The sequence below is a fragment of the Myripristis murdjan genome, chromosome 21, assembly GCF_902150065.1.
Source record: "Myripristis murdjan chromosome 21, fMyrMur1.1, whole genome shotgun sequence".
Classification (NCBI taxonomy): Eukaryota; Metazoa; Chordata; class Actinopteri; order Holocentriformes; family Holocentridae; genus Myripristis; species Myripristis murdjan.
The window spans coordinates 4,865,736-4,887,500 of record NC_044000.1 but is presented as its reverse complement, the minus strand read 5'-3'; the positions used below and the strand labels follow the sequence as shown (position 1 = coordinate 4,887,500).

At 43.2% G+C, this 21,765-nt stretch overlaps 1 protein-coding gene and 1 non-coding gene across 2 annotated transcripts in view; one reads left to right on the top strand and one right to left on the bottom strand.

The window, feature by feature from the left end:
• The window catches only part of klf7b (Kruppel like factor 7b), a 71,682-nt gene extending 57,035 nt beyond the window's left edge, over window positions 1-14,647 (bottom strand). Inside the window, exon 1 of the mRNA XM_030081187.1 lies at window positions 14,487-14,647. Within this exon, the coding sequence (XP_029937047.1) occupies window positions 14,487-14,588 (102 nt within the window). The 5' untranslated portion in view covers window positions 14,589-14,647. The remainder of the gene's footprint in view (window positions 1-14,486) is intronic.
• Window positions 14,648-20,652: 6,005 nt separating this feature from the next.
• Window positions 20,653-20,724, top strand: trnae-uuc (transfer RNA glutamic acid (anticodon UUC)). The gene has a single exon. It is a non-coding gene; the product is annotated as a tRNA-Glu (tRNA).
• Window positions 20,725-21,765: the final 1,041 nt, after the last annotated feature.

Sequence of the window (21,765 nt, the reverse complement as noted above, 5' to 3'; positions counted from 1 at the left end):
ACTATACTTTAGCAATGCAGCCAATGTTTTTTCCCCTCACCTGGCCACTTACAAATATACATGGCAAGTTGTATTGTTATGTGAAAAACACATACTGCCCGCCCCTACTGAAGCTATTTTTCCCCCACATGCAGCTGCTCTATCTGCCTGAAGCCATTAGCTGGTCCAGCATAGAAACGCTCAAGCATGAAAACAGTCTATTTGTTGTGTTCTAGTGAGCCCAATGACTAGTGCAAGTTCAGAGCACGGAGCTGTCAGCACCGATGAAGCCCTTTAATATAAATATCTGAATGAATAATCAGTACAGAGCAAATCATTACAGATTCCAACGGGAAAAAAAAAAAATTTTTGTGTAAATTGTGCCTGCCGGGTGTGAAAAAAAAAAACAAGTCCGAATGTCTGTCACATTGCCATTGACAGATCGATCCGACCAGTCTTGGGAAATATTTAGGAGTGAATGATGATCATCAGAAATCATTACTCTAGGGTAGGACCATGATAAGACCTGTCCTGCTATATGACACTTTTAATTTTAAGTAAATTTAAGTGGAACACACTCACATTGTTTTTTCTTGTGTTTTGAAAGTAATCTCTGCCTGTGATTCAACAGTGGTGTACAGTAATGCATTTAGTTTGGAAAGTGGACAGTGACAGTCTGAGGCTGAGGATGGATGCTAGGAGGAGGCTCTACTGAAAAATAATGGATCAGAGCAGCTCATTTAAAAAAGGGAAGAAATGAAGGTGATTTCAGTGTGAACTGAAATCCGACCTAGTTCTTGTGAAGTGTGAACTGATAGTGAATACACAGTCAAATGATCCCAGTGCGAGCCTTAGTTGGTGTAAATAACTCCGTTTCTCTGAGGCTTGGCTCTTTCAGTGGGAGGACGAAATACTGAGTCTCTGTCACTAGTTTTTGCTTCCTTAACCCAAATCAACTGCGTGCTGTCCAACAGACTGCAGACATGCTGCAACATCAGTTAAATGTCAACAAGCTAAATGCGGAGAGCATCACAGCTCACACATCACTGTTCATCAGCACTCCACAGGAAAATGAATGAGATGTCTGATTAAAGAAACAAATTGTTCCTGCACCAGGAGCAAGAGTGATGGAGGGAGCTGAGAGACAGACTGTTACTCCATCATTAGTTATTTGGTCCTCACCACATTCTCAATAACCTACTGATGATTAAGAAAGTCTGGGATGTATCTGTTTGCAATGTATATATGGCTTTGATATTTTATCCGTATCAATATGTGAATATACTGACTGAAAATATGGAACAGCACAGCAGTGCAGTAATAAAGTAGTGTAGCTTTTCACCAAACTTTACTGTAAACTCAACCTATTTCATACTGCATGCTAGGGGTGGGAGGGGAAATCAATCCAGCATAATTTTGTGATATTTTGTGCAGCAATACTGCATCGATACACAGATGCCAGGTATCGATGCAACATGTATGACAGGTTTTTCTGACAGAGTTGGTCAGTCTGTCTGCTTGACAGTCTCATTTTGCTGCAGTAAAAATGACTGAAGTGAGATGAATGAATGAGAACTTATTAGATAAAACAGATGTTGACAAAATTTCCCCTTGGGGACATGATTTGCAGTCGAAAAAAGTTAATAAATCACAATATATCACAATCCATGTTATCGCAATACTCAGCATATTGCAAATGTTTAAAATTGCAATACTACTGTATCGTGACTTAAGTATCATGATAATATCATATCATGGGGCTTCCGTTGATTCCCACCGCTACTGCATGCATTTAGAATATGAGCATACAATTATACTGACAATGTAAATGTGATATTTTGGTATATTTTCATATTGTATATTTTTCATTTCTGCATTTCATTCAGTGTTGTTGTACTGCTGTTCTTGTGCTCTGCTGCTGTTTTTTTTTTTTTTTTTTTTTTTGACCAAGACGTGACATTTTCACTTTCAACAGCACACTCACCACACACCCTAATTAGACTCAAGACTAGGCTTACTCGTGTTAACTATATGAATTCATTTGAAAACAGCATAGCAGTTTGGTTGTCTATTTTCTACCATGATAACTAACTGCAGAAATCACTAGACAAAGTGATCTGAATTATCTCGTTCACATGAAAGATGAACCCGTCCCCCCCCCAAAAAAAAACAATGAGTCACCCCTAAATATTATTTTCAACCTGGAGACCAGAGTTCAATTCCCAGCTGAAGCGAGTCTGAGTCTGTCTCTGTGTGTTTCTTACTGTCACCATGACAAACCTTAACCTCAGCCTCACCCCAACCTTAACCAGCTATTACTGCTGGTTAAGGCTTGTATCATACATCCTGCCAACGGTAGGGGGCGCTAATGCAGGAAACGCGCCTGTGGGTCACATTAGAGGGTGGGAACAAATCACCTTTGTGGTCGTTGTACGGGCTGGAGGATGATTCATTCATTTTCAACCAATCGTTCATTACAGACACATCACTTTTGCACGCACACACACTTCCTCTCTCTCTCTGTCAACATCCTTCGTTTACTACGAATGATGTCATTACTCAAATACAATCACACACACACACACACACACACACACACATGCACTCACACTGTACTGGGAGCCAGTGCTGTATAGGAGACAGAGTCTGGGGACGGGGACGGGACGTGGGGGATCGATACAGTTTAATCTTATCTCTTAAACTAGGGAGAAGACTAGAACTGGGGTGGAGTTGAGTAATGGAGGGGAAGTCAGAGTCTAGTGAATCTCTCTCTCTCTCTTTCTCCCTCTCTCCCTCTCTCCCTCTCTCTCTGAGACAAAGGAAAGCATTGCCAGACTTATGGAGAAAACAGGACAAATTCCCAAGGTCATCCTCTTCCACCGCATCTGACCCACTTACTGTGTCCCACTCTCCAGACACACTTACACACACATGCACACACACACACACACGCACACATACATACACACACTATCATGCACGCATCAAGGCACACTGGCAAGATGGCACACAGTCCGTCCTCTCTTTGACTCTCTAGCTGGTTCTCGGTCTCAACTCACATACAGTGACACACCCCAAACACACACACACACACACACACACACACACACACACACACACACACAGACTACACACAGTGTGTGTGCCCCTGTGGATGGATTGGGGTGAAGGGTGATAGGGAAGGGGAGTGAAGGGAATTGTGGTCAAAGGGTGGCAGGAAGTTGCATGTGCATGTGTGTGTGTGTGTGTGTGCATTCATTTGTGTGTGTATTCTGGATGCTGCACTTCCAACTATGGGCTTTGCTTGGCAAGCTCACTGACATGCACACACACCCACACACACATACACACACACACACACACACACTTCCTCTGTCACTGTCAACATCCTCTGTGCACAACAGATGATGTCATTACTCTCTCTCTTTCTCTCCCTCACACACACACACACACTCACAATCTACTGGGGGCCTGGTACTGTACAAGAGCCACTAAGGCACTCTGGTGAGAGAGAGAGAGAGAGAGAGAGAGAGAGAGAGAGAGAGAGAGAGGGATACAGAATGGGAGGTTGGATGGTGGCCAGGTCACAAGGCTTTATCCCTTAGTTAGTCAGTATGCAAACACTAGCTCGGCAGGATGTAGGAACACACACACACACGCACATACACACACACAACTCAACAGGATTCAGCCAGTGAAAGACAAGAGTTACAACAGAGTTACAAAGTACTTTGAGACTTGTTAAATGAATTCCTTGTAAAACTGTGTTTGACCGGCCTGATTCCAAAAGACTAAATATTCATTGAACCAAACCAAACCTCAGGTTCATCAGTCAGTTGTGTCTTGTCTGTTTAAGTCTTCTCATTTTGTTAACCAAGGACTTTCTTTCTATCCTCTGCACAGTAGCTATCGCTGATTCTTTCTTGTTGTGTTCCCCAGTTCAATATTCTGTTAACACACATTAACTCTTATCCTTTATTTAATCCTAATCCTAACCCTAACCCACATACGACCATGGGAACATAGGGCCCTTTCTCATGTTCCTATTATGTGCCATATAAATCTGGAGAACATAGGTCCCTGGAAACATAAGAGCCTTGGACCGACTCCTCATCATTGACTCTTGGTATCGATCAATCAATCAATCAAATTTTATTTATATAGCACCTTTCAAACAAATGCATGATATTCAAGGTGCTTTACATCTTGACTGACAAATAAGCATAAAATAAGAAGTGAAAGGACAAGGAGACCGATGCACACTCATTCAATTCAATTTTCAATTCAATTCAATTTTATTTATTTGTATAGCCCAGAATCACAAATTACAAATTTGTCCCAAAGGGCTTTACAGAAAAATACAACATCCTCTGTCCTTAGACCCTCACATCGGATGAGGAACAACTCCCTAAAAAACCCCTTTAACATAAAATATGGTTAATTAAAAAAAAAAAAAAAAAATCATCATCACTGCATCAAGTCATTTGATGACAGTGAGCAGATACATTTTTTCTTATTTTCTTGGGGTTGTCCATGTTGGTTGCAATGAATCATTAGCTCACCTGGTTACCCCTTAAAATGAACCTTTAAATCTGCCAGGCTTGTTTAAGGGATTGGCAAAATACACAGAAAGAGAGAGTATCACTTTGAAACCGCCTCGACTGGCAGAATAATTCTCTTCCTGCAGGATTTTTGGTTTTGTTTCCACAGGAAGTGAGTTGAACTACTGGAAGTGACGGCTTCAAAATCTGTGCTGTTGATTTGGAATAGACTTGGCCGACACAGATTGAGGTTTTGGTTCCAGAAGGCCATAAACTAACCAACTTTGCATGACTGCAGGGTTTAGCATCACACTTTGGATAATGCAAATGGCCCAGGATTACTTCACATACTACATGCTTCAGCCTTAGGATGCACACACAGACAGACAGAGCTATCTACTTGAAGGACCGCCATGTTATTGTAGTTCCTCCACACCATCACGAGTGTTTGCCTTTACACTCCCCATAGCGACTAAACTGCTAGTTGTTAAACATAGTTACAGCTGCAAAATGCTCACTGGCCTGCGATAACAATTCTGGTAAAGACTTTGGGTTTGAAATCTGTGGTTCCTTAGGTTTCACTACAACCCAAGGTCTGAAAAGGACATATGCTTCTTCTAAACAGTGATTCGCCTTGGGGGAACCACCAGCTGTCCAACATTCCGTGTGTGTGCATGTGTGTGTGTGTGTGTGTGTGTGTGACCAGCAGGCGTTTTGTTAATCATCCACCAGTGATATGAACACCAACAGATGAGTTAGCATCAGGTTTCGTGCGGGGATGCTTGCTGAACATACTCTCACATTAGATGCACTAATTTTATTTTTTTTAAAAACTTAATCAATCCAATCCAATCCAATTCAGTCCTTCTTAGACTTAGATGCTAGGTTTTACGTTGTGTGTTTAAGTTAGGGGCATCATTTGATACTGGTTTACTTGGTGGTTTCAATGTGTCAATGGCACTAGTGACACAGGCCCTGGTCACACCTGGCATGAACATGCATCTTGGGTAATCTGATCACAAGTGGACAGCACCACGTATGTCAGTTCACACCTGGCATTCGAATGCCTTTCCATGTGCATCTCAGGTGATCACTTGTGATTGGATCTCTCTTGATGCAAATAAACTCATTTCATCATTTTCATTCGCAAAGACCAAATGTGTTGTTGTTTTTAAACCGGGGGGGGGGGGGGGGGGGGGTAGCGAGGTCTAGAGTGCCGGAAATTAAAAGAAGTTTGCACAAGCTCTGTACCAGTGGTCCCCCATGTGTACTCCATCCACGAGAATCCACTTTGCATGTTGTTGTTGCTTCTTCTTGTTTCACACCTGGCACACAAACGAGTGGGCCTACATCCTTCCGTTCACACAGAGGTTTACGCCGTCCTTGTGGCCTTATGCAGCCCAGACCACATCTGTATGTGGTCTGAGCGATCAGATCTCAATGTGTCCTCACTGAGTCCTCCATGTGATCAGCCAAGATACATTTTAATGCCAGGTGTGAACAGATCCACAGAAAGCCAGAACTCAAAGTAAACCTGACTTGGGTTTGACCCTAAACAGAGAGTAACACTGGCATATTTGACAGAAAATACACTAATATAATACATACATACTTAAATCCCTGATAAGGTGCAGCCTCAGCAGACACAAGATGGCCAAAAGAACAGTCCAGGCTAAATTCAATGTCTTACTACTCTGACAGATATGAAGACAAAAAGCTGCCTTACTTCTTCCTTCCTTTGTACATCCTGCTGTCTCCCCGAGCTGCCTGCAAAGAGTTCCCACAGTAACTCCGTGCGGAGAGGAGTCAATGTGCAATTTTGGCTGGAAAATGTGCTGTACTCATCCAGCATGGAGGGACAGGAATTCATTGACTTTTTTTTTTTTTTTTTTTGCACTGGAAATGCGAAATCCACAGAACACGGCAATAAGCAGTCACTGAATCCAATGGACCAAAACAGCACAAACAATATATTTCTAGTGATAAGAAAGTCTGTAAATCCAGTTCAAGGCAAAACAAAATACCATTATTGTAAGATATATATATAAAAAACAGCAGTAAGTCATCCACATAAAGACATTTCACTCTACATTTACTTGCACCTGGATTAACAGACTTTCTTGAAACTACAAGTCTATTTTTTCCTTTCGTTAGTTTTGTAAAGCATCCATTGAACTGAAATGAATTTAGAGAAATAGAGAGAGTTGGAGATGGAGCTCAAAGGTATTTCAGGGAAAAGGGGGGGTATTAAAAAGGCAGAGGGAGAGTAAGAGAAGAGGAGACTCATGTTTATTCAGTAACCTCCGAAATTGGGAGGGAGGGCTGATCGACACTCCACACCACTCTCTCTCTCTCTCTCTCTTTCTCTCCCCATCTTTGCCTTTCTCTCTGAAGCCTGCTTAGGGTACTTTAAAACAACAATAAGGCTGTTTATCTGTAATTTATGAGAAGGCCAGGCTTGTTGCGGCTTTATGGGCGTAAGTCAGGTCTGGCATACTGAGTGGCTGCTTAGGGCAGCTCAGAGCCACAGAGGGGCTGCCTGTGTCTGCACGGGCAAAACAGAGGAGAATGGAGAGGAGTGTGAAGGAAAAAGAGGCATATCATGGATTTGAGGTGATGATGATCCCTTTTAGTTCTGGCTTGGACCACTACACAGAATAGCACGATCAAACGTACTGACTGGGATGGAGAAACAGCCATGCATTGTGAAAAGGGAGGAGAATCATAAAAAAGTATTAAAAAAAAAAAAAAAAAAAAAAAAACAATGCACATACGCAATACATGGGCTTAACCCCTTGATGCCCGTGTTCTGTTTGAAGCGTGAAGAGATGAATGGGCAAATCTCCCTGTAAAAGCCTCGTAATCTGACTCCATGGTGAATAGCGCTGGAGAGTCGCCCTCCATAGCAAACCACTCATCTTGAAAGATCAAGCCTATAGCTTTCACATTATAACCCCCCCCCTCCCCCGCCCCCCTCCCCCTTCCTCTCATCTCTCTGAGGCTCGCTCCATCATGAGTACAGTTCATTTGTTCCGCTTTCCTGGCGCTGCAGTCTGACTGTTCACTTTCTTATCTAATCTCTGCCACGATACACTGAATGGCTTATTCACCTATTGAATTATGGGCTCTTGTGCGTGTGGTGTCTGACTTGGATGATTTCTAATTAGGGAAGAGAAAGACAATAACGATGTGTGTTTGTGTGCATATGTGTGAGCAGGCACATGATAAAAAAAAAAAAAAAGGATGATGAATGTAAGAATTGATTAGAGCAGCTAAAAGCAATAAGCAAAGCGAATATTGGGGGGAGCCTCTACACTGCAAAGAAATGAGAAAGCGTATTAAAGAGATAGAGAGAAAAAAATTATATATTTTTTTATATTATTTCTCTCCACCTCAGTGGCAGGAGGCTAACAGTTAGCATTTGGAGCATCCAGCCTGTATCCAGCACTCAGTAACAATGAGAGGAAGATAGCACCACTACTGTCCTACATTAATAACATAAACAAAATTTCAAAATGGGTGAACTATCCCTTTAATGACTGAACACTCCCATTTCAGTTATAATCTGTTTCTAAAGGTTTGTTGTCTTCTCTTTTTTTTCCTGTACTTTGCAGGTGTCACACAGCGGACGTGTGTACATGTGTGCATGTGCACGTGTGTATGTGTGTGTGTGTGTGTGTGCAGTGTCAGGTGAACTGACCAACACACTCTGAATGCCAACAAGGTGTGTGGTCAGATGCTCACCACTTCAAAGACAAGCTCTCTCTCCATGCACATGAAAGGCTGAGCTCTAACTGGTGCCTAATTGCAGTCAGCTGCCTAATGTGTCACTCACACACACACACACACACACACACACACACACACACACAGAGAGAGAGAGAGATACACACATATATATGCATTGTCTATGCCTTATGACTCTGCCCTGGAAGTATTTCACTGTGGTCTGAACTGATGCTGAAAATGCATCTTTTATTAATATTCTTATTATTTTCACCCAAACAAGAGAACAACTCGACACTAAATCCCATTTTTACCTTTAAAAAGGTGAAATTCAAAGATATTTAAAGACTTCAGTGCCTTCTCACACTCCACAGCGTCCTTCTCCCCTTTACACAATTGTAACTGGTTAGTGTTCAGTGCACTGACAGGGGGAAAAATAATATTATTATTATTAGTATTATGACTAGTTAACACACCATCCATCTGTCTCCAAAACTCTCTCTCTCTCTCTCTGTCTCACTCTTCATTTCTTCAGTCCTCCTTTTGTCTCTTTCTTTTCTTTATTCTTGTTGTCCTCCCTCCTCTTCCTCTCTTTCTCTGCTGTGGCTATGAGAAAGCAGCTGTGGTCCACAGACAATTACATAACTGTGTGTGTGTGTGTGTGTGTGTGTGTGTGTGTGTGTGGTTTTGGCAGCCCTGAACTAGAGTTGAGGCCAGCTAGCTGGGAACAATGTGCTTGAAGCAGGAACTGCAGCAACTCACACACACACACACACACACACACACACACACACACACACACACACACACACACACCTACACACACGAGGAGGCTGGAGAGAGGAGGTTGAGAAGAGGTTAAACCGCACACAAACCCTCCTTCTTTCTGATGAACTTCGCCTGCATCACTCCATCTCATTTATTAGTCTGCTGGTGTTTTCTCTCTCTCTCTCTTTTTCTCTCATCCCTTCCTTCGCTCGTCCTCTCAAGCCTCCGTCCCTCCATCCATCCCTCCATAGAGAATTATTGGGCTGTGAAATGTGAAAAACTGCGGCGTGCATGGCAATTCATTATCTTGTCAAACTTCCCTGGGCCTGCCTCAAGCCATGGAGAGAGAGAGAGAGACGGAGAGAGGGAGGGAGAGAGTGAGAGAGTGAGAGAGAGAGAGAGAGAGAGAGAGAGGACCAAATTCATTCTGTACTCAATGCAATAGGTCAACAGGTTAACAAATAGAATAGAATAGAATAGAATAGAATAGAATAGAATAGACCAGAATAAAATAGAATAGAATAGACCAGAATAGACCAGAATAGACCAGAATAGAATAGAATAGAATAGAATAGAATAGAATAGAATAGAATAGAATAGAAAGTGGCTCCACTGCCAATCGAGTGTGTTGACTCCAATCAGTGAAACATGTCGCTGGAAATAAATCAATCAGCCTGAAATAGGACTACAGACACACAGAAGAACGAGACAAGAAGAGAGAGAGAGAGAGAGAGAGAGAGAGAGAGAGAGAGAGAGAGAGAGAGAGAGAGAGAGAGAGAGGCAGATAGTGACCCATTTCAGTTGGGTCCACACTTCCATGGATGCTGCTAAGTGAAGAGGGAGCGTAAAAAAAAAAAATAACAATAGGTCAGGACACACACACACACACACACACACACACACACACACACACACACAAAACTTGTCCCCTGATTGAGACGAAAAAAAAAGCCTTAAGAACTGAAAATGCTCTTAGTCTTTCAAATGTGTTACCCTGCTACATGTCTTATCTGCTTTTCCATGTATGTGTGTATGTGTGCTTGTGTGTGTGTGTGTATGTGTATGTGTGTGTGTATGTGTGCATGTGCATGCTTCAGGATGTAGAACAAGAGTGGGGGTTTCTAGTGAGCCAAACAGCCGCTCTTTGAATTAACCCCCTCTTTGTGAGTCACTGCAAAAACTCTTTCTACCAGTACACACACACACACACACACAGGCACACACACACACACAGACTCATACAGACACACATCTACTTTTTTTTTTCTCCCTCCTCCATTATGTTTTCCTCGTACGTCCATGCCCTCAGCCCCTCTCGCTGTCTGCCGGGGGGACACGTAGTGTTTGTTCAGACGGAGCCGAGGCAGCAGCCGTCCAGACCTCCTGTCCACTGGGATCCCAGAGGGGAGCAGCCTCACAGGGGCAGAGGGGACTTCATCACTCCCCTGTCCCCTCCAGGCCTCCATCAGCTCACACCCCCACGTTGTGTCCCAGACAACAGCAGGCACGGCAGCCGAGCTTTCGGGGGAAAATGTCTCAGCTGTAAAACACTAAAAAACATCCGTGTGGCCCCAGTAGGTCCATGCTAACACTTTAGCCTACGCTCTGGAGGGACTGAGTTTCCATTAATACTTTCCCAAAGGAAAAAAATCTCTCTTTTTGTCCCTTTAATATTTTTCACTGTTATTCTAGTACTATCACAGTCTAGAGACGACAGATCCAAAGCCCTCCCCGTCCCAGACACCTGCTCTCCAGCCCTGCCAGCATACCTTAAAATGTCCAGATGAGTGCATCAGCAGCGCTCAAAGGGACAGGCGCATTCTGTAATAATAGACTACAAACATGACTAAATCATGACTTGTTCAAAACCTGTGAAGACATAAATGAATCCTGATTTTTCTTTATATCACAACCCGGTCACCAGAATAAAAAGTTGCCGTTTTACACTCCTGCAAACCAATAGGCTGAAATGTCGACGTTTCTGAACCAGCAATATGCTGCATATCAACATTTAGCCAATGTGGCTGTGAGTCAACGCCAACGTCATGTAAGATAAGATAAGATAAGATAAGATATTCCTTTATTAGTCCCATGGTGGGGAAATTTCACATATTACAGCAGCAAAGTGGATAGCAAGATATGAAGCATAATTTACACTATAAACAGTATAAACAGATAATAAGTGCCAAAAGGCAATATAAACATGTGCAAATGTTAGCTAATATTGGCACTTTAGCTACTTTTGTTTGCTTTTCTCTGCTTTGTCAGCGTTTGGTTAAGGTTGGGAAAGGGTCAAAAAGGTCAACGAAGCTAAAAACGAGCACAGCCCTTGCTCGACACAGGACTGGAGCCCTGGTGTGACGAGGCCACGTCCTGTGCTTTGTGTCATCCACCACCCCACCTGCCTGCTGATCAGAAGTTTTGCCATGAAACTTGAAAGCGCGGCCTCTCAGTGGATCCTTAACGTAACATAACATGCCAACATGTTTTCCTGGTGACCGGGCTGCACATCACACAGGCTAATCCAGGAGTGATTCCACTCTGGTCTTAAAAATATATGGAGCTCAAGCTAAAAACAAGGCTGTTTGGGAAAAAAAGCCTCATCACATCTTGAATCTTATTTTCTAAACCCAGATGCCCTAAAATGTCTTGAATCCAGTTCAATAAAGTCTTAAGTTGATCTTTGGAGGTCTACAATCATGATTTTTTATTTTATACTATGTAAGGATTACAAGGGTGATTTAGATCGGATTTCCCCATCACTGCCTGCCGAAAGCCAAGAAGAGCCTGGCTAAGCAACCGGCTGAATTTGTTGTTTTGACCAAGACATTTTGAAGAAAGCCAAAAAAAAAAAAAAATAAATAAATAAATAAAAAATTGAAAGCCGTCGTTCTGTGTGTGATGCAATGCCTTTTCAAAGCTGACTCCAGAACTTCTGGAGATACGTGGTTCCCCTGCAGCAGCTGCTTGTCTTTTCACTCCGCCTCTCTCTCTCTCTTACAGTAAATCCCCACACAGAGACCAAGTCCAGTGGATTAAAGACTGAAAGAAGACTAAGCAGAACAACCGTGTCAAGCCTATTCTCTCGCTCAGTTTTCACCTCGGTCATCCCCTCCATCCTCTCTGTCTCTGATTCACTCACTGAATCTGGTTCGACTCATTATTTACACTTGTTTCTCATCGTCTTTATTCATCTCTCACTCACTTTGGCGTGCTTATGCACTCCAATAAAAGATAAGGAACTAAGTGAGACTTCTGAGTTTACCATTTTACCCATGGACACACACACACACACACACACACACACACACACAGACATGCAAATCCCTAAAGCCCATCACATCATCCCAAACCTGCAAAGATGCAGCAATTATACACACAACATGGAGTCACGCTGTCAGTGCCAACAAGGCTGACAGACAGGCTACAGAGAGAGGGAGGGAGGGAGAGAGAGAGAGAGAGAGAGAGAGAGCGTGAGTGCATTTCTCCTCATGTTTAGTCTGATGCAGTGCAGCTGATAAAAGAAGCTTACATAAAGAAACAAAGACCAGGTCCATGATGCAGGGAAGGCCTGGCAAGATAGATGATGCACACCAATCTGTTTGTGTGTATGTGTGTGTGTGTGTGTGTGTGTGTGTGTGTGTGTGTGTACGTGCGTGTCTCTCTGACGGTCTGACAGCAAACGGCCAATTACTGTCGAAAGTGGCGGGATGAGTCCTGCCAGACCATAGCTTTCCATTAGTGCATGCCAGCCAAGCATTCGTGTGTGTGTGCATGTGCACATGTGTGTGTGTGTGTGTGTAAGATGGAGTGAGTGAGGGGATAGAAGGAGACAGAGGGAACAAGAGTGGAAAAAAGAATTGTGCACTGGATCTGTGTATGAGTAAGACAAAGAGAGAGAGAATAAGAGGCGATTTCAGACACACACACACACACACACACACACACACACATACACATGCACACACCCAAAATAAATATCCCCCTGCTGTATTTCCAGCAGTTGAGCACATGGCACTGAGCATGATGCTGCACACACACATCCACCTGCGTAACAGAGCACAGTGTGTGTGTATACAGATGTAATAAGAACACCATATACAAAGTGACAGGTAACGTGACTTACTATAAACTACACTATGAGCTGAAACCATCAGGATGAGCCTGGCTACACTCAAACTGCCTTTCCACTCATTTTTGTGGTGCCGCCTTTGCAACTGAAACCTTCCAATCAATTAACAATATGATTACAGGCTCTTCTTTGTAGGTTAGTGGGAATGAAACTATGAATTTTCTAGCGCTGTTTGGACTAAAAATAGGACGAGGCTTGTATGAATTGGTGTCAGTAAGGCAAGCGAGAGAGGAGAAGTGGGTTGAAGTAGCCCTGGCAAGGAGTGCGGGCTTCATTCTAGTCAATGGGAATAAACACGCCGGCTATAAACGCACATGGCCCCAAACACCCGATCACATTTAGGATCCAGGCGGAATATAGATTTACTTGTTGCTGATTTAGTATGCAGATGCTTCGGCTGTAGCATGAAAAGAGCTGATAGTGGCATCGAGGATTGGAAGAGTCATTCTTATACATTCCACCCTGGACCCCAACACACACACACACACACACACACACACACACACATACACACACACGCACACACAAACGCAGACTTTATCTACATCCCATATGCACCGTGCACATCCTCGGTGCTGGGTGATGATGCATAATGCATTGCAAACACACAGTAATGTGGCAGATGTGGATGCATTATTTAAGAACAAGTCTCTCACTATTAGTCAAGTGTCCCTCTTCCACGGCCAATACCCGTATCCGATGCGGTGCGTGCGCAAGTGCGTGCGTGCGTGCGTGTGCGTTGCGTTGCGTTCAGGTGGCCATTATTTAAGGGGTAATCCAAACAGAGCGGGCTGACAGACAGCTTTATCGATCAGATCAGATCAGACTAAAGCAGCAGACTAAGGCAGGCTCCTGCAATTCCGCCAGCAAATAGCCTATAGTGTATCCGCGTGGACGGAGCGCATGAAAACATCACAGCACTTTGCAAGTGTAACCCTGTAGGAAAACAATCAATTAGGGGAGCTATGGCTGAAAAGTCTGGCTAAATCAGTGGGAAGAGAGGGCTTGATGGAGACCAAAGATCCGTGTGTGTGTGTGTATGTGTGTGTGTGCGTGTGTGTGTGTATTTCCCCCTGTCAGCGGACCGCGCCGCGCTGCATGTGAGTAAAAATAAATAAATAAATAAAAAACACCGCAACTACAAGGGCTGCTGCTCCGGAGCGCACCGGTGATGCAGCGGCGCCCAGTAACACTGAAACAACACAGAAATAAACACACAGAAATCACCATCATCATCATCATCATCATCATCATCATTATCATCCAGCACACAGCGAAACACACTCCCAGCACTTTCCCCAGAGCTGAAAAAGAAAAAGAAAAAAACGCATCTCTCTGACCTGCTGCCAGTTCTCCTCCAGGGAAGGCATCGCGGAGAAATAACCAGTGTCATGCACGAGTTGGAGTTCCTGAAAAATACTATAATTCGCCAACACGTCCATGTTGGTGCGAGGGATGAAAAAAAAAGAAGTCACCAAAAGTCCGAATCCACCCGAGAGAGAGAGAAAAAACACACGCACACTTTTTTTTTTCAGACTTGTCAAATACAAAATAAGTGCTGAGAAGAAAAAAAAATATGCTGGTTCGGATCACCTGAAGGCAAAAACGCAGATGCGCACTTGGAAAAAAAAAAAAAAGAAAAAAGAAAAAAAAAAGAAAAAAGATGGGAAGAAATAAAAAAGAAGAGTTGGTTATTTCATAAGTGTAAATGCAATCCTCTCTCCTCTCCGCTCACTTCTCACACCTCTCTCCTCGGTCCAGGCTGGGGGTGCCAGATCTATTTCCGCATTGCCAGATTGCAATCTTCTCTGTATAAACGCCAGGTTGCCAGGTTTGCTCCTCCAGCAGACTGGAGCGCTGCAAGCCAGCCGACCGGCGGGAGTGGGAGGAGCCACGTGTCAATCAATTTCGTGCGTGACCTTTTAAGGTAAATAGGGTTGATGATGTCACTGGCGTCCAATTAAGGAGGCGCTGAAACAGGGGGAACGGGAGGAGCTCTGTGGTGTCGAGGCACGCCATTGGCTGAGCGGGGCTGTCACTCCAGCCTTAGATGGCAGTGAAAGGTGAGTTATTTTTAGAGGCCTATATAAACCAGCAGCATTCCTCTCTCAGTCAATACGGGCTGCACAGCGAAGAGGAGACAAGCCAGAGCGCGGCTGCTGCTGCTGCTGCCGCTGAGATAAAATTACTCCGAAAGCCCCTCAGTGCTCACGTTAGCCTGCGAAACAAGCACACACAGAGCCTGGCAGCAGAAATATCGGTGTTTTAACAGACTGTGCGAGGCCAAAGCCGCTCGCTGCCTGTGATTACCAGCTCGGCTGGGTTGTGATGTAACAGCTTTCCCCAGCAGAGCTCCCAGCCAGGCAACTTCTCCTGCGGTTTTCCCGTTGCTTGAAATCAGGGATGTGGTGTGGGGTAAACCCAGCTGAGCTCACTTTCTGCACCCACCTTATTTGTAGAATGAAGCTGGCTGATATAAAACTTTATGATTCAAACTACCGGTTCACTAGAGCAGGTCCAACTGCTGCCAATCATGGGGTAAAAAAAAAAAAAAAAAAAATACAAGAACATGTCCTTCAGCATTTTAACAAAATGAGAAAAAAGTGAGTACAGATCAGCCAGAGAAATAAAAACCCATGCAGGAACATAGGAATGCTGATTATTGATTTTTTTTTTTTTTTTTTTTTTTTTAAATCATTTTGCCTTTACTTATCATGATTCATACATTAGGGTGTGTTTACCTCATGTTATAAAGACTTGAAAGGGGGAAGAGGAAGAAGAGAACTAATTTTCTGGGAATTTATTTTTGTCTGTTGGTTACATATCCAGTTTCATTATGATGATGACTAACTGGAGGTTGCAGGTGACACTCACATATAAGCGAGTGAAACCCCTCCAAGTCAGACTGGGCCCTCTGTCAGGCTTGTGATACTGAATCATAAAGTATTTTAAAGGATCAGATACTTGATATAATTTCTAATAGGCCCTCAAAATGTTTGATGAGCTTGTGAGTTTCAGGCCACAGTGAGCCTTGTATAAAACCGACAATGGTGGTTTCAAATAAACAGTTTTACAAGATGATGGTCAGTCTCTCTCCCACTCTAACTCTCTCACACACACGCTGTCAGAGACTGGGGGTGATATCCGGTTTGATGCTACTGAAGCCATACATCTAAGACGATGTGGCAGTTTTGAAACTTTTTGGTTACTTTCTTTGAAAAACAAAAACATGGAATTAATACTTGCATTAAAGCACCATATTTCAGAGGGAGGCACCGCCTTAGCCAAATATTGTATCATAGTGATGTAGCAGGCATTGCTACAAATCTTGTAACCTCAGTGGTCAGCACAGCCTGTGTGACAAGCCCAAGTTAAGCCCAAGTGAGGACTAAAACATATCCTGCACTCGGAGTGAACTCTGTAAAACCTTAGCAAACTCACCTGATATCTGTCAACAACAAGATATCAGGTGGGAAACAAGGTGAGCAAAGGACAAAGAACTGACACAGAACTTAGAAATTAGTAATATAAATGAATAAATAAATAAATAAATAAATAAATAATGGAAAAAAAATAGGAAAAAAATTTAAGAAGAAAAAAATATTTTAAAAATAATAAAATGATCAGAAAATTTGCAAAATATTAGTAAGCCATTATCAAAAAAACAAGTAGAAAATCTGCCAATAATAATAATAATAATAATAATAACAATGAAGAAGAAGAAAGTAAATGAATAGATAAGTAAATAAATGAAAAAATAAACTATCAGAAAATTACTTGACAATTGTCAGAATAAAGTAGATAGTAGATAAATAAATACATAAATAGATACATATTTTAAAAAATAATTTGTAAGAAAGACGTTCCAAGGTACTAGAAATGCAATTGTTGGATTGCATTTCTAGTACCTTGCCTCACATAAACTGAACAGACTCAACAGAACTTTCTCCTCCACCTCAATGGAAAAGAAGCAAAACTTGTGGGTTTAGACAGCTTGTATGTGTCCCTAACAAACTGCAGTGTATCTGAGAGCCAGGAGCCAGCAGATACCAGGTTAATGAAACACTGCAGCTCTTTGTCACATGCAGAAAACAAGCTAACGGCTCCATAGTGGCCTTTTCTCCATCCCAGGCAGCCATGGCAGGAGAGCTGTAAAATACAGACACAGTGCACCCAGCATCCTCCTCACAGAGGACTGTGGTTCACACAAAAGGAAGAGGAACAAGAGAAAGACCAGCCAACAGGTTTCTGAGAAGAGGCACGTAGAGGAAGAGGAAGGGTAAGAGACGCCTGTGCGAGCAGGCGGAGCAAGACTCCAGGTTCTCTCACAGCTGGGGGACATCAAGGTGAGGAGGAAATCCAAGCAAAAATGTGCTGGAGGCCGACCTGTACACACTAACCTGTGTGTTGTAGATCTTGTCAAGTTCCTCAAGTGAAGGCTCTGATTCCTGCTTTACTGTTTTCATCATGCAGGTTAGACAGAAAGGTCATTTCAAACAACCAGGTGCATCTAGCTTATCTATATCCATAGCTCATGTAGTTTGTAGTCTATTAACATATATATAGAGAGAAGAAAAATACATACATATAGAAAGAAAAAGGGTGGGTGATATTTTTTATCCACCAGAAATAGTATTTAGCTCTCCAAACAGACCACTCAACTTATATTGGCTGCATTTACTTTTATATTGGCTGCATCTTCCTGATTTGCCTAATGGGGCAGGCGCCAGGGCATACAGCACTACATCTATTTATCACATGCAGTGTGCTGCCTTTTCCCGTTTCCAGGCAGCCCCGGCAGCCTGGCAGCAGACAGGAGGCACAGTGAGCCCAGCGAGCTGCAGGTGAAGGAGGCCAGAGCGCAGAGGAAGAGGGACCTCAAGAGACAGGCCAGCCGTGAGCTCAGCCAAGCAGCCAAGAGGAACAGAGGAGCCTCGCCTCGAAACCAGAGCCACGGAGACACTGACTGTGGTAACATCACTGTTACGTCTTCCTCACAAAACACTGACAAAACCTGCAACGAGGGCCGGCAGAAATAGATAACAGGACAGAGAGACGAGAGACAGAGTGATGAGAACATTAGTTTTGTTTGTTTGTGTGTCTTTTAGTCCCCATGCACAACAAATATAAGGAGCTGGAACTGGGCAAACTACTGGAACTATGGTGGCTTTCGCAAGGAGGACCACTTACATTGCTGCTACATACACACTACACACACACTTTACCATTTACTCTGTCCTGTGTAAATGCTAAGCCAACATTTCTGTCATGCAGGTGGCCATAAAACATGTGGCCTGGGAAAATGTGGAATTCACACCAGTGGTTAGTGTGTTTTCTTTGTACGAACACAATACATATATCCTATTTTACAAATTAGACAGAAAGATAGATCTTATTTGTTTAGTCAGCTATCTGGAGTGTCTTTGTTGAGAGACTGAACAACATTCAGGCAGTTTTCTTCATCCTTGCTGCTTGGTGTGGTGAGACATGCACTGAAACACCTGAACTGTTCTCGCAAACCGGACATTGTTTTGGTCCATGAAAGGGATTCTGGATCCAGCCCGCTTTCACTCTAACATCGGGAGCAGACCACAAGATATTTCCATGTACCATCATGACCACCTTGTCAGGTTAGACATTCATAGGGACATAAATTCTTCCCAAGTCCTGGCCATACCATAGGTTTGACCCCAGTCGATCAAGAGATGCATGCATTCTAGATCAACATTGAGAAAATACAGGACTTAGTCAGGACTTAATATTCAGAGCATTGGTCTCAGTTTCAGAGTCTGCTTTGATCATTTTCCTTTATCAGCCTGCTCAGGGTATGTTAATGCAGGCCATTCACGCTCATTTGTCTTTTAGGTTATGAATGGAGAATCCTGCAACATTCCCCTGGAGATGGTGATACAGGTCAAAGCCGGGGGTGATCCAACATCTCTGGGCAGAAATGCAGCCATGGCGCTGTTAGACATCTATGACACACGCATCTGCATCTGGTCAGTGCGATGATAGAGATCCATGCCAAAGGGGCCCTACATCAGGACATTATGTTGGAGAAGATCCTGGCTCTGGCACCCCACGAGCCAGAGTCATCGACTTCAGTGGTTGCTGCCACCTGGAAGAAGTTCTCAACAATATGTCTCATGGTACACGACTTGAATTGTCCCACCAGAATGGCACCAACATGAGACTTATAGAGCAGCTCCTTTCACAGTGTGGCAGCTGGGGGTGTCACTCTCTGCAATTCTGCATGGACGCTACCCCTTCACAAACCCAAGGCAAATCCTCTCCACCAATCCAGGCATCACGAACGCACTGTCACCAGGTAAGGCATACACCCACTCCGCCACCCATCACACACACATGCACATGTCTTTGATACACACCTTTTTATTCATCTTTGTTTCCATGTCTCTTTCTCCAGATTGCCAGGAGCTGTTGCAGAAATGTCTCCAGAAAGATCCTGAAAGCCGTCCTACTCTGCAGTCCCTCCTCCACCATCCCCGGCTGCAGTGATCAGCCTGTTTGCATCTCCGGCTCCACAGTGACATCTCCTTTGAGCGAATCCTCAGTTTGCAGCTTCAACATGTTAACATTTGAAAAACTGCAATAAAAACCACAATATAATCCAAAAAGAAAACCTGGCAATTTCCTGCCTTCTCTCTTGACGAAAGCCCTAAAGACACATTGTAGATTCAGTAAAACCTCAATATAACAGATTGTGTTTTGTTGTTGTTGTTGTTGTTGTTGTTGTTTTTACAAAGTTTTATGACTTTTTTTATTATTCTGACAATATCCTTTTATATGTGTCTTAAAGTTTTCATGAATGGTTAGGAGTTTAGGTGTTTTATGGCACTCGGGTAAAAAGTGTTCATGTTCCTAAGTCTGGAGGTGCAGGCCTGAACCTGACCTATAGCGCCTTCCAGAGGACAGCAGTGTAAACACGCTGTGTCCTGGGTGGGAAAGTTAGTAGAAATGCACGCTCTTTCACAGCAGCATCCTTTTACCTTTGATTCAAATAGGCCACCTCCACTTTTTTTTAATAGACGAGAGAACATGAAGCTGCTGCCACACGAGGCCGTTACTGTACAGATTAAGATTTGACGTCTGTCTGTCCGTCTGGCCATCAAAAGTAACCCAGTAAAAGAGACACATGCATGGTCGTCTAATAAAACATATTCACACAGTGGTCATTTTCCTCTGGCGTCAAGCTCAGGGTGGGAAGCTCAAACGCTGTAATTAAGTTGTAGTGCTGCGGTGCAGGTACCATGCCGTATAAACGCAGGGAATCTGACTTATTGTAGTCAATTCACCTCCTCCTTATTAATGAACAACTGAAAAGACAATGAAGAGTGAAAATCCAGAGGGATATGGGGCCATGTTTCAAGCTAAAATGGCATATTTGATCAGCCGGTAGCTAGACAACAGCTAATGTTAGCATGCAGCCACTTTTTAGAGTTTTTAACGTTACCATGTGATAGCTAGTTGACAGCAACATTAGTCTCCCATATGGTCTAGCGGTTAGGATTCCTGGTTTTCACCCAGGCAGCCCGGGTTCGACTCCCGGTATGGGAACTCAGTTTTGTGAATTTCCCAGTCTGGGATCAATAAAGTATACCTATCTATCTATCAATCAACATAGGTAAGAACAACCGTCTAGGACATATTGTTTCAAAATTGGTATTAATTATGCGTTCCAGCGAGCAGCACAAGTACATGACATTACTGAGTTAAAAGTCATGGTATACGTGTATGTGTGTATGATGTGCAAGCTGGAACACAGCAGCACCACATGATACCAGCGTTTGACACTCCTCACTGAAAAACAATTAAAGACAACCACATGGATAGGGTTGCCAAGTTTGCGTTTTTTCCACCAAATTGGGCTACTTTTAACAAATTTTGTCCACGGGTTGGGCTTGGGCAGACATGAATAAAGATTCAAATGACCAATGTTTATACCCAAATCCTGTCAAACTGACTCTGGGCCAGATCAGCATATAAACTATCCACATATGTCACATGCTCCACAGACAAATAATATGCCAATGCTGTGTGAGGCCACTCAGCACATGACCAATCACATCATCAGCACCACTCATGCCCAGTGCCTGTCAGCTGAAGTAAGGTATCCCATATTATATTTTAAGTTCTGATATACTGTAAATTAAATAGGTGAAAGAACTGTTTCGGGAAATTGCCTTTAATGTTTATGGTGTTATTTTGTAGATATTATAGTGCATTTTCCAATTATAGCAATGCTGTTGGACTTTAAAAGCAACATATATGGATTTTTATGGGCATATTTTGAGTTCTGGTATTGGGCTGATTTTTGGGCCCTTTTTATGCCAGGTTGGGCGGGTTTTGGGCTGGTTTTGAGTTGCTGTTTGGCCGCTTTTGTCTCACAGACCTGGCAACCCTGCACATGGACATAAATGATGCTCCAGCCTTATGCACTTCCCAGTTCGTCCATCCATTTGAATGTATGATCCTCTGGTTCTAAGCATACCTCTCCATTCTCTGAGTCAACGCTGCCCAAGTGCTGTACTTGCTGCTGCAACACCATGAAACGTATATTTCAAGCTTGTTGAACAAAATACATATTTATAGTTCATT